This window comes from Mus caroli, chromosome 19 (genome assembly GCF_900094665.2).
Source record: "Mus caroli chromosome 19, CAROLI_EIJ_v1.1, whole genome shotgun sequence".
In the NCBI taxonomy this organism is placed as follows: Eukaryota; Metazoa; Chordata; class Mammalia; order Rodentia; family Muridae; genus Mus; species Mus caroli.
Genome location: NC_034588.1, coordinates 45,376,876 through 45,391,260, shown reverse-complemented (window position 1 = coordinate 45,391,260; position 14,385 = coordinate 45,376,876). Strand labels below are relative to the sequence as shown.

Below are 14,385 nucleotides of genomic sequence, written 5' to 3'. Positions count from 1 at the left end.
AAGGAGGAAGAAAGAAAGGGAGGGAGAGAAAGAGGAAAAAGAAGGAGGAGGAGAAGGAAGGAAGGAAGGAAGGAAGGAAGGAAGGAAGGAAGGAAGGAAGGAAGGAAGGAAGGAAAAGAAAAATCTATAGGATGTTTATAACTAGAAAGTCCCAATTATGATCCTATTTGTCTCAAGGTCTAAAGCCTGTAATGAGTACAGAATTTCACAACTGACCTTAAACTATGGCAGTCACTATTGGCCTGGTCTCCAGTTGGGAAGTATACCTGAGGTATGAAAGTGAGCAAACAGGATTATAAAGTGCTAGAGCCAGAACAGTTTTAAGAGATGAACGTGTGGCCTAATCCTTTCATATAATAGAAAGAAAATAAGACCTGGACATCTCATATAGAGAACAAGCTAGAAACCAAGTCTTCTGATGTCTAATTCTTGCCATGATGCCGGCTTTTCATGAGAAATATTTCAGTCTGTCTGGTTGAGTCACAGATATATATTGCCATAGCACCATGGGTGGCTGCTTCAAGAGGGGTGCAGAAAGGATGTGTGACAGTGTCCAGGGATTCCAGCAACCCCAGAAGCCTTCAGCTAAGACCTGCTTTTCTAGTACTGTTGCTTATTCCCCCAGCCTCTGGCACTTCAAGAATACCTTGAGATTTTCAAACTCTAGCTTTCCTCGCAACAGCAACTGTAAACTATAGTCACTTCGAAGACAAAGGATCTTCTTGGATATGCACAGATGCAGCATTCCCCTGTACTGCTTTTCTCTTAACCCTGTCAGACCAAGTAAATAGTCCACAGACAAGACAAGTTTTCTGGTTTTAGGGGAAATGAGAATCTTCCCTTGAGACAGCTTAGCTGTTCCCACTGAGCTTCTGCACCGGGTGAAGTTCAGACATTGATGAAGTATATTTTGAGCTTCAGAGGTGAAGAGGAAGATGAAGGCTAAGTGTACACCCCTCCTTTAGAGATGAAAAGGAATCTCTTTACATTACACAGAAGAATGGGAGAGACCCAGTTGGTCCAGACCTTCCCTGCCACTCACATATAGATAAGTGTGCCTCAAATTCAGTAACACAGAATACATGCAATTTCTCCCTTATTGACACACAGGATTTATTTCTCATTCCTCCAGGTAAATATTGAAACCTGCTGTGGGTTCTGGTGAGTCACACACTATCTTCTCCAGCACCTCCATTCAGGACTCAGAATTAGCCATTGCTAGGAAACCACAAACCCCAGCACAATCTTGCTACCCAGCCTCGACTTCTTTCACTGCCTGGATGTCATTAATTTGAGAGCAAATTATTAGAAAGCTGGAAAACAATTCTGAAATGCCTGCAGATTTATGATGAAGCCATTCCACAAAAGGTCACGGGCAACCGTGCCATAATTAAAGCTTCCATTAATTTTTAAAATATACAATAACTTACAAATGCAGCATAAATTAACCAGATGACCTTGAAGAAATTATTTAGAGCACAGCTTCATCAGAAAGTACTATCTAGGGACTTCCTGAATTTGTATTTTTGTGAGTAGGATTGATCCATTTTTCCATTCTTATCTTTTACTGGCTGCCAGCAGAATGTTTATCTAAAATTACGAAGTGCTAAGTGACTCCAGGCAATGCTCAGCACAGGGCGGAGATGGTGCCTAGGTGAGATTCTCCCTCCTTTGCGTCTCAGGCTCAAAGGTGGAGCAAGCCTAAACCACAGCATCCCAGGTACTGGTGCAAAAAGTAGCTCTTCCCTTTTGTTTATCTATAGGATGCTACATGTACAGTTTGATAAATGATTTTTCTTTTGTTCATTTTAAAGAATTTGTTCTCATTATATAAACACTCGAAAGATGTAAAAAAAAAATCTATAGATGAGAATATAAATCCCCCCTGGAAACGCTGTTTTCAATCGTATGCGATATTTTTTCCCACTTATTTATAATATTGCCCTTTCACTTTCTAAGATGCTAGTGAGAAACCACAGTGAGAACTAGAATCTTCAAAGGGCAGAAGTATTCTGAGGCCCAGGGTAATCACAAGATACCCTTCCATCTAACTTTCTATGTGTCTCTCTCATTCTGTTTCTCCCTCTGCCCCACCCCCACACACCCTACCAACACCATTGCCACTGCCAGCAGCGCCAGCACAGAAATTCAGAAAACAGACACAATGCATCCTGTAGATGTTGATCTATCTTCACAGAGGATGGAAGAGGGGTGAGAACATAAGCTTTCACTCAATAGAGGATTGACTACTTATGTGCAACTTGCCTCTAGAACTCTTAAACCATTGGCTTATTAATAGTTGGCTATCAATATATGTAGTCAAATAAAGCAATAACAAGTGTTCTCTCAATAATAGCAAATGTATTCACTCTGCTAAATGTCCTCTAAGAGTTCAGTTCTCTCAGAAAGGCCTGGTTCCCCATGTGTATTCTTGCCTCTTGCCTGGAGAATCCTGCCTCCCCTATTTCTGTGAAGGAAACAGATGAGAACAGATTTCAAATCAAGGGCGATCAGTGTTCTGGGAAGGCCAGCCATCAGTGGGCAGCAGCTTCGGGTTTCCAAGTATTCAGGCAGCATGCGTGGCTGTTGGTGTGCATCCAGGATGCCTGATTGTTTTCCCATTAGGGTGTAGATGGGATTAGCGGTAAAGGAGGTCAGCGGCTACCAGGGAAATTGTATTGAGCAAAAGTGAGACATGAACCAGATCTTAATAGAAACAGGCAGGGGATCAACAGCACAAACCCTGCAAGCAGAGTCGGCATTGGTTGCTGATACAGTGTCAGCGAGATGGTGGAAAGAGTGGGGAATTAAAAGCCTTGAAAATAGAAATGGGGAGAGGTGGAGGGAAGGGCCAATTGAGAAAGAAAGCTAAAACCATTGGAACTGACACAGCAAAGTAATAAAGCTAAAGAAAATGTCATGAATTTGAAGAGGAGTGAGGGGATACTTCAGGAGATAGAGGGGCAGCGATGATTTTCAATATTATAATCGCATATGAAATTCCAAAAAAGATGCACTAAATTAAAATTTTAATTAAAAAAATTAAAGAGCCAAATTTCAAAACAGGAGTTAAAGGGGATCATTGTCCAAACAACTCACTTCTTTTCTCAAAACTAAGTCCTTTTGTGAGTTAGAATAATTACAGTCTACGATGGTGACTGAGAAAGTACAAGCCTGTAAGACTTAAGTCAGGAGCCAAGGGAGACACTGTGCAGAAGGACGAAAGGGGACAATCAAGGAAGGATCTTAACAAGGAAAAAAAAAATACCCTGAACTCAGAAAAGCCTGAGAGAGAAAAGCAAAAGGGACAGCTGTTTTTCTTCGTGTCATTATAGTTCCCTTTTTGTGTCAAACCCTGAACCAAATAAAACAATAGTAGAATCAAAATGTGTGGAAAGCCAACACCTGCTCTTAAGCAGGCACCAGTCCAGTCTAATAGCATCACTCCGATCATGCTCACGGCTGTGGGGGAGGGAGGATGTTAAGGTTGTTGCAAGCCTGCATTTCTCCAACAGAAAAAGGCCTCTCACTCTAACTGCAAAGGCAATAAATATGAAAAAATATTGCTGTGTAAGAGTCACTGTTGCATCGTCAGGATACATTAACAGTGCATTCATGGTGACAGTGACTCAGCAACCCCACCTTCAAGTTTGTGAGTAGATCATAAATTGTCTTCCATTAATTTAACTGGAGGTAAGGTGCCATTTGCAAAAGGAAATAACCAGAAGCAAGTGTATAGTACAATGGATAGATTGTGCATATTCATTTAATGGCAAGACAGCATGTAGCATGGAGGATCCTTAGACCACATGAACAGGCCCCAAGTTAGACAACAGTGATTGAAATAAGCATATAAGTCACTTCTGATGCCTATATGAATTATATTTTAACATATATAAATGCAATGTGGACTCACATTCCCAGAAATTACCAAAAAGTAGAAAATAGATATATCAATATCCTGTGTATAGTTAAGTATAAAAAGCATCAACACTTACACTAGAAACATCTATGGAAGCAGCAAGAAGAACGGATCTGAAATTGGCAATAAATGTTCAGCTCCAAATCCCAAGTGGCAACAAAGTGAGACTCATGAATTTCAAGTGCTAAGTGGGCAGGACCATAGGCTCTACTCTCTAGACTTCTCTGTTTGTAAAATGAAGTTAAAAATCTATAAGCTAGTTATGAAATTATAGATGTGAGATCTTAATTCCAAATCTCACCTGAGCCAGGAGAGCGGCTTCAGAGGACCCTGTGGTGAAATGACTCTGCTGGAGAGACGAAATAGGAAAGGGCAGCTTCCAGCTGAGGAGTTCGTCATGAGATTCTAGCATGTGTTTATACTGTCCTCATGGAGTCTCAATGCTGCAAAGTCTTTTAGATGTGAGACATTTGAACAAGAATAGTGGCCTCTGCTTATAATGCCAGAATTTAAGATGCTAAAGCTGGAGTATTCCCATGAGTTCAAAGTCAACTTCGGCTCCATAGTAACTCCTAGGTCAGGACACTCTGGTCTAAAACATAAAACTGTCTCAACAACAAGCAGATAACGGCAAAGGAAGTAAAGAGACCTTCATTTTAATGACAAATATGCTTTATACGGCAACTCTCTAAGAACCTAGAGGACACTGTGCTAAGTGAAAATCCCATCACAAAGAACTCGTTCCTCACAGTGCCATTCACGGCAGGTGTCAAAAATCATGAAGCTCATAAAAGAGAGAGAAAAATGGCCAGTGCCAGGAATTTGGAGGAAGAGATTGGAGAATTAGTTAATAGGTATACATTTCAAGTTTCGTTAGGCAGGATGACGGAGTTCTAGAAGCCCATGTAACACAACAGCCACACAGAGTACCTAGAGGTAGCAAATGATTTTGTGTACTTTAAATTATGTCGAAAGTGTAGATCTCATCTTAAGTATTCTTCCCTCCAAACCCACAGAACATTTTTATAGATTATATATCATAATGTATAAACAATAAACACTTGCAAAGTTCGGTATATAGTGTATACTTTGGTAAAGTTTAAAAAAAATAAATGAGGCAGATTCTCAGTTGTTTCTGGAAAGTATATTTTTAGTAGGGTGTAAGGAGACACATTGGAAGAAACAATTTAAAGGCAGAAAGAGTGTCTGGTTAGTTGGACTTTTTGACACTGACAAGCCAACTGAGTGATCATATTAGGGAGCAAAGAATTATTCTAGCTCATGATTGCAGAGCTATCGGATGACAGCAGGCTCAACTGGCTTGAGGTAAAAAGTGCAGCATGGCACAAGAGCTTGGTGTGTGACTAAAGTTATCCATTTGTTAGTGGAGAACAAGATGAACAGGCAAGAGTCTAGGGGTAGGGGGCAAACCTTAAGGCATGCACTCCAGTCCCTCTGCAGCCAACTAGGACCCTCTTCTTACATCTCTCCACCTTCTAAGGAGCCATCAAATTACAGATCGATGACTGGACTAGTAGCCTGATGAAGAAAAAGTCCTCATGATTCAGTCACTTCTCAAAAAACACCACTGGCCACACGGGCCTCTCTGGGAGAAGCCTCACAACACCACACCTCTGTCAAGAGCCGAGATACTGGTTTCAAGGCAATCGCCTGGACAAAGCTCCCAATGCACACTTGCTCAGGGTCAAATCACAGCCTGCAGGATCCCTCTGCTTTAGTTAGCCTGCAATGCTTTAAATGTTAAAATGAGTAAAAAGCATACAAAAACAATTTTACTTTATGGCACATGAAAACTGTTTGAAATCAGATTTTTTTTCTCCCCCTAAGTTTTGATTGGCACCCACTGCTTCCCATTGGTCTCTGTGGCTGTCATCATAAAATGACCTGGAGCAGCTGAATAGCTGCGATAGAAACACTAGAGTCAGCAAAGCCTGAATTCTTTGCTGTCTGGAGAAATGATTTTGATTTCTACTCCAGTTGGCCAAAAATTTTCCAGTAGGTAGCCGTTATTGGAGGATTAGACTTTGGAGATTAAAGCCACCTATGTGTGAACTTGTGTGTGAATGTATGTGTATTTCTCTCTCTCTCTCTCTCTCTCTCTCTCTCTCTCTCTCTCTCTCTCTCTCTCTCTCTCTCTGTGTGTGTGTGTGTGTGTGTGTGTGTGTGTGTCTACATGTATATGTGTGAGTGTGTATGCATGTCAAAGTTGGAGGAAAAACTCCAGTAGCAATGAGGTGTTATTCCTCAGGCTCAACTTCCCTGTTCTGTCTGTGTTTTAAGTCAGGACCTCCTCCTTACCGTTAAATACCCAAGCAGAATAGGCCAGCTAGTCACTGAGCCCAAAATATTCTCCTTTATGCTTTTCTTACACCAGGATTACATGGGCACAATACACTGCCTGGCCATTTATGTGGGTTCTGGAAATCTAACCCAGGTCTTTGTTCTTGCCATGTAAGTACTTTGCCAACTGAACCATCTCTGGAATCCTACAATGGAGGCTGTTTCTTTTCATCCTTACATCCAGGTAAGGAAACTGAATATCAGAGGGACCTCACATTGGTGGTCAGTACCATTCCTGAGGTGGAGTTTTAATATCTGGCATCAACCTCTACACATAACCCTTTGAAGACTACATGGAAATTTGTTGGTAAGAATCACTATTTTCCTTTCAGGTTGCCGCCAGCCCCACGCATATCCCAACGTGATGCAGAATGCGTGCATCCTAGCATTCAGCACTTGCATCCTTTGCCCCAAATGGAAGTTATGTCTCTGAATGGCAAGAATCCTGGTGAGAAACTGAAGACTGGGAATCAAGCCACGGTGTGAAAAGCTGTGACTGAGGAGTTTCACTGGATTTGCCGATCGCTCGAGTGACTTACTTTGGGCAAAGTAGAGTCAGGCTCTCCCAGCAAACAACAGAAAATTGAAAAACAGATCAATGGGAAGAGCTCTGGCTCATTTCCAGAGACTTTATCAGATGCAGTTACTAGATGCTAACAATGCATTTACAGCTTAGAGTTGGGCCTCCACACCCTACTCAGGCTATATATACCTAGGTGTGTGTTTCCCGCTGAGCATGTGGCTGCTGGCTCTTAAGTGAAAAGGAGGTCTTTGCTTCTATTCAAACCTCTGCAGCATCGGGGTTTGCATAATTTTCTAGGCAAAAATGTTATCTCTCCCCTTCACTTTAGCTATTAGTTCTGCTAGTAGAACAATGGATCAGATATTTATGCCAATTAGAGGGGGATTTGCAAAGGGAGCCAGCAAGACAGTAGAGTCTAGCCAATTTGCTGAAGGTATTTGTGGGCTTCCCTACTTCGCAGCCTCTTTCTGACAGGCCCAGCACATTCCTACCCTTTCTGTTTGCTCAGACTGTGTAACCTACCTGCCATGACATCTCTGCACTGCCATGGAGTCCTATGTAACTATTCCTCTGTCTTTCACCACCTTTCTGATGACATCCAATGGCAAGTACAATTTGCCTCACATCTTGCCTTTTAATTAACCCCTAATTCTTTCATGTTGTCATCATAGCCTTTTCACACATACTGTGACATAAAGTTCCGGGACTCGCCTTTGGCTTAGGAAGCAAGCGGTGAGCACAGAAGGTCATCCATCACTGCTTATTTAATCCTTAGGACCCTGACATGTTCCTACAAACCCTAGTGCTTCCTTAGTGAACAGATCTTAGAGATTTCTTGTCCCTTCCTCCATTTGAGTTCCTAGTCTTTGCTCTTATGTTGTCTGTTTGAGACATTTCTCTGAGCTTTAGCATCCTCACCTGCTCAGGGATGCTATTCTTGTCTAGACTGCAGGGGTGCTCGGAAGGTCCAGTGGAATCGCATTTCAGAAAACACCTCATGGTGACTCCTGACCCAGAGAAGGCGAAAGAGGTATGCAAACTGGCTGCACATCTTTGCTGGATTCTTGCGGATTATGCTGACATCTCCTAGGCTGCTTTTGCTGCCTGCTCCTATAAGTAACTGAATTTTATTCAAGGGAAATTCTACTGTTCTTGCCTTAGATATCTTTTTGTTTCCTGAGAGGCTGCATAGTAGTCCCTGTAAAAGATTAGCCAGAACATAGTGAATTGGTTCCAAATTTTCATACTAGTAAAGAAAATCAAATGCAGTATTGAGGATGCAGGAAAGAAGGTTTCCCATCTGACTCTTCATCTGAGCCACAAGAAAAAGAGGTCCCCTTAAAGTGTTATTTTGGAGGGCAAACAACCTTTCCCAGAAGTAGTGGACCATAAGGGGCCAAATGCTCTAGAATCCGCTGGCACCTTGTCACCCCAAGAGCCTCTGCCTGAGACCACAATAGGCACTCAGGCATGCCAATCACCCAGTGTATTCTCAGCCTTAAGTAATAAGAATGGTCACATTTCATTGTGAATTAGGCTAGAATAGATGGCTGCTGTCAAGGTTACCAGGGAGACATTGAAATAATAACATTTGAAATGACAATAGAAAAAAAGAGCACTGAAGGCAAGCAAACTGCAGCCCTCCAAGCTGCAGACTTTCTTGTCTCTCCCGTGCGTACTTCCCAGCAGATCACAGTGTGCGACTGGATAGATCCACAGGAGGGAATCAGAAGCCATTCTTCATAGGGCTCTCATTCACCCGCTAAACCTTCATGCTATTCTGCTGATGCTTAGCTGCTTTCATACACCCACTCTGCTCAGATCATAGATACACCTATTTTGATCCCAACGCAACTACCAAGCACATTACTCTTAAGCAATGACTATACCCTAAGCTTTGAATGACAGAATTCCTAGGGTTGTATAATTGACTAAAAAACCCCCAAACAAAAACAAAAACAAAAGAACTCCCAGGGCTATGGCTGGGAACAGTCCTAAAGGTCATAATAGAGCCCTGATTCTTGTTACTCATAGGATTATTTGCTTACTCATTAATTCAATATTTCATTTACCCAGTAAGAATACATGGTTAAAGTCTGTCTTAGTACAAATCTGATAGACACTAATACTAAAGAGATAAGATGTAGCAACATCTCCCTCATAGGAATATAACATCATGCCCCTCTGTACATGTATGTATATGTGCATACATGTGCATGCATGTGCATGTCTGCCTATGTACCTGTGTGTGTGTGTGTGTGTGTGTGTGTGTGTATTGAAGTCCACATGTCCTTATGCTCACCTCCCGGCTTAAAATCCAGGGTCCCCTGATGACTAGTATACCTACATTTACTCTCATCATTTTGTCCTACATAAGATCAACCAAGTTGACATTCCAGCATGAATGCAGGAGGAACTTACAGCCTGTGGTGGTTTGAATAGGAATGCCCCCCCCAGACTACCATGTTTCAATGCTTGGCCCATTAGGAGTGGCCTTGTTGGAGTAGATGTAGCCTAATGGAGAAAGTGCATCACTGTGAGAATGGGCTTTCATGTCTCCTAATGTTCGAGCTCTACCCAGAGTGATACATAGTCTCCTTTTGCTACCTGCAGATCAAGATGTAGAACTCTCAGCTACCTCTCTAGCACCATGTCTGCCTGTGTGCTACCATGCTTCTTACCATGATGAAAATGGACTAAACCTCTCATCTGAGCCAGCCCTAATTAAGTATTTTCCTTCATAAGAGTGGGTATGGTGTCTCTTTCCATCAATAAAACCCAAACTGAGGCACAGCCTCACTCTAAGATGAGGAACTACAAGGCAGTAGTAGTCAAGCTGCTAGTGGGGGGAGAGTGCATTTTCTTCAGTGATATGGCTCCTGGTAGGCTTCCTATTCACCAGTGGACAGCCTTATCCCCATAGATATACATGCTGCCCCAACTGCAATTGGTGAATTATGTTTTGAAAAATTAAGAGGAATTATAGAAGACATGAAGGTGGGATGGATGGATGTAGGGAGATCTTGGAAGAATTACAGGAGAGGAACAGGGAATGAATATAATCAAAACACATAATATTCAGGTTTAAATTTCTTAAGTAAAATTTTAAAAATGTAAAGCAAGGGCCCAACCTTGTATATTTTTTGTTTTGATGAATGTTTCTAAAACCATCTTAATTTCATGAGGCAAGTATATTTTTCAATCCTGGTCTCTTATATAAACTACTCAGGCTGCATATTTGAAGCAAGGCAGAAGAGGTACAGAAGCTCTGGCGACCACCTCCACATCCTCATGGAAGGGAAGGGCTACAGAACACTATCTGATCCCTTTGTAATGATTTGGCTCTGAGTTCAGTCTCCCATCATAACCATGCAGCAAGCTCAACTCCACATGCAGGGGGAAAATTATTACCATTTAAGATTAGATATATACAACATTTAAACTGTTTATTTAAACAGTCTAAAGAATACCAGGCCAAGGACAGATTACTAGTTACGTGGTGTTCAAAGCCATGCCCAAGAGAAGCATACAATAAGTTAAACTATATCTCACAATAGAGCAAAATACATCACGCCATGAGCTAAAGATAACCAAAATAGGCAAGTCTCTTACAGACAAAATAAAAATAAAAGAAAATACAGAAGAGTTGAATTTGGGACATTTCACCAAGATTCTAGGATCATGTCAGACTTGAATTGGAAAAGTAACGACTTCTGGCTTATGTACCATCAGAAAGTAGCTCATACCACCTCTTGAATGCAGATGTTCATGCCATGGAGAACTTAAAACCACAACCTAACCTTTTTACTGTATCACACTAGAAGCTGTCTATTCTATGCCTAATGAGGAAGTACTGGACAGGGAATGATTTTGGAACGTTATCTCATGTCCTAAAATCTTCAAACAAGAGTTTTGAGTTAAGGATAGAAGTGTCCATATTATTTCATTTACTTCCTGATTTAAAAAATAATGTGAATCTTTGACACAGTATTTTGGGTTCCAAAGCAGAGTCATTTGTCCTTCTGATTTACTCAAGTGGGGATAATAGAAAGTAGACATTTCTTTCTGCATGGTCTATCTGGATATTATCTGGCACATAGTAGGGACCATAAATGTTTCTGTTTCTTTGTTTTGTTTGATTTGGTTTGGTTTGGTTTGGTTTGGTTTTCCCTGAACGAACTCTAGAGGAATTCTTTATCTACACCACATAATACATTTCCCCAGAAAAGTTGTATTGTAACACAAGTCCAGCTTAAAAAATATTTGTTATGAATGTGTTCTTCCTCATGTCTTGGTTAACATGTAGCAGTTCAGTACTGGGGTTAGCATCTGGTCTTTCAGGTCTGACCAGAATGTCAGGCTAGGTCCAAGTTGAAGGCTGAGCAGATACTCATGTGTGAATGCTAAATATCTCAAATATATCATGAACTTAACTTTCTTATGTTGTTGATTTTGATATAAGGGGAATACTTCCCTGTGTTTAAATTGTTAGAAATATCTCTAGCCAATTAGGGTATGAGTTCCTGTGATTCTGTCAGTAGCTCTGTGATTTGATGGGTGCAAATTTAAACAGTTCCATTTCATAGATGAGGAAACTCTTGCTTTGAGAAAAAATGACTTCTTGTATTCCCCAGGGAAATGCTGAGTCTACAAACGAAGGGGAACAGAGGTCTCCAGTCTCTTCTCTGCCACAGTAAGGAAGTACTCACGTCATGATGTGCGTCTCTACTCCTGCCTCCACCAACGCCCCATCCACGAAAAGAGGCAGCAATGTGAAACCATACTTGTCCCAGGAATGGCCCTCATCAAAACTCACCCTGGGGCAGAGACAAATACATGGAAGACACAGCTGAAAATACAGTCAAAATCTCTGACAACCATATTTTAGGTTATTTAAGTTTCCTCTATATCTTGCTATCTGGCAATTTAGATAATCAATACTTAATCATCAACATCTCCCTATATCATAAGATTTGATCAAAATTTCTCTTCGAAGGACAGGCAGAAATGGCATAAGACCTGTAGAAATATTTTAGCATGTTAGAATTGAGGAAATACACACTCACACCACACACACACAAACACATACAAGCAGGGTGACTCAATGGATAGAGTGTCACATTTCAAATACAAAGAATGAAATTGGAGGTTCAATTCAGCCTTTTGAGTTTCTGACACAGATAAATTGAGTAGTGTGGGAATGCCTTGTAGAAAGGATGTGCATGTGTCTTTCAGATCAAACTTAAAAAAAAAAAGCAATCTCCTATTCATTCAGAAGGGATGTTGGGACTATTTCACCCTTTCAATATCACTTTAAAGGGTTTGTAGGAATGGCTAGTGTGTTTCTGAACTGCTCTGAAATGTACTGTCCCATCTTTTGTCCAAGAGTAACATACAGATCTGGTCCTTTATGGATGCAGAACATGTAGTTCTTTAAAGGATGCTTCTAGTGGAAGGGACTGCACTGATTCCATGTGCCTGCTTCCTTCTCTTTCCTGACAATATCAAGTACCTGTCTACATTTTGATTTAAGCAGCATAAAGAGCCCAAAGGTGTGTTCTTGGCTTCTTAATCCCCTAGGATCATTTTGGTCCTGTCAAGTTCCTAAATCTTCTCTAGGTATAAAATTTAAGATTTTGAACCTTTCGGATATATGGGACTTTCTATATATTAAAGATTTTAAGCTCTCAGGAGTTAGAGAATGTACTTATTTTACTTTTTGAATGACCCCTTACACTTCCCATATACATCTTTGTTACGTGCTTTGTCGTTTATATTATATAACATTTCAGAAAACGTGCCTGATGCTTACTAAACTGTGAACTTTTTGAGGTCAAGAACTGTTTCATTCATCATCATAGCCCTAATACTTTTCTGGACTAAAGAAATGTTAAATGATAATGCATGAAAAGAAAAGGAATGTGAGGGGCCATCTTTTATCCCATCCACTCAATTTTTCCAATATGATGTTATTGACTTTTGTTTATTGGTTTTAGGAATCACCTATCCTATAAACAACAAGCCACTCCATTCCCTTTTCTATTCACTTTTGAATTTCTCAACTCTGCTGTCACTCCCTCTCTGGGTTCCTAGCTTGTCATTCTCTACAAGTACACAGATTCCAAATAGTATTGAAGACAAGATCTTAATTCATCTAGGGTAGCCGGTGTGACAACAGTGTTTCAGGTTATGCCATATCTTGACCCACAGCCATAAAAGAAAGTTTCCATAAATTTCTAAGTGGTCAGCATCTATCACTTACATTTTAAGCTCTCCATTAGTTCAACCATTTACTTATTTTTAAATTAAGTTGAAAGCTAAGGTAGTGTGCACCAAGATGGAAAGACCTGAGCTTCTGTGAGAAGAGCATGATTTTAACTTCCTTGCTACTGTATTCTAGAATTTCCTACAATAATAAAGGTAGGTATAGTGTCACTAACTAGTTAGCTGTGTTTGGTAGCTCCAAGGTTAAGGAAAAATATCATAGGTTTCATGGTTTCTCTTTTCAAGCCTGTTTGTTGATGTGACTCTAAGCCGATTGGCTACTATTATTCCATAGAATAATGCCAACATGAGTTCAAAGCCTCTTCCCTTGCTTCATTGAGAATTTCCCCTCTGATAAAGATGAGTAAGCAACAAGCACAGAACCAACTTCAGCGAAGGCCACATGTATCTCAAGATGAGCGGTGCCCTCTTCTTATATGTTTGCCAACCGTGCAAAGGGGCAGCTATTTTTACTTTACAAAGAGAAGATGACACCATAAGGCAGAAGATGAGGTCACATCGTACTTTCCAGCATCATGACAGAAGCTTCAAGACAAAGCTAAGTGCAAATAGAGAGAGAAAAACTATCAAAAACGGAAGCCCTGCTATATGGCATAATCTCCATGGAAGAATATGATTCACGGGGTTTGATACCTAAAGACTAGTCCAAGAAGTCAGAAAGCCTATGCAAGTGGGGATATATACTAGTGGTATTAAGTGCACAGTCACTAGATGCAGAGTGAGGATGAACTCCAGTGACCTTCATTTATGATTGACGGGATAGTTGGAAGCCCACAATTGGGTCATGTGGATGCATCCTGGGAAGAGTGATTTCTAACACTTGGCTGTTTTAGGCTGAGGCAGTTAAAAGGAATGAAACTCCTGAAAGAAACTCCAGAAAACACAATAAAAAGCTTAATGTCCTTTCTCTAAGATCTTTGGGCCTGGATTGTCTGTCCTTAATGATGGCTGGGACTTTACAAATATTCAGAGATAACTGCATTGAATGTCATTCCCAAGGGATTCTCATTTTCCTCACCACATCAATATAGCTCATTAATGTCCATGACAAAGAAATTGGGAATCCCATACTAAGTCTATATGTGAAATTGAAATCAGTAAGACTGCCAATAGTCAAGGAGAAAGTAAAATTCTGAATGACCTCCAAATAATGGCAACACAGGAAAACAGATAGCAAATGATATAAACTCCCCTGATCAAGTGATTCACACTTACTACGTGCCTCAGCCAGCTGTGTCCTCAGTTGTAAGAGTAGAGTAGTATTTCCGGAGAGGAGAGGAGAGGAGAGGAGAGG

General features: G+C 40.8%; 1 protein-coding gene across 1 annotated transcript in view; it reads right to left on the bottom strand.

Annotated features, from left to right (window-relative positions):
- Sorcs3 (sortilin related VPS10 domain containing receptor 3) overlaps window positions 1–14,385 on the bottom strand; it is a 593,715-nt gene that overhangs the window by 68,955 nt on the left and 510,375 nt on the right. The window contains exon 14 of the mRNA XM_021151815.2: window positions 11,516–11,623. Within this exon, the coding sequence (XP_021007474.1) occupies window positions 11,516–11,623 (108 nt within the window). The remainder of the gene's footprint in view (window positions 1–11,515; window positions 11,624–14,385) is intronic.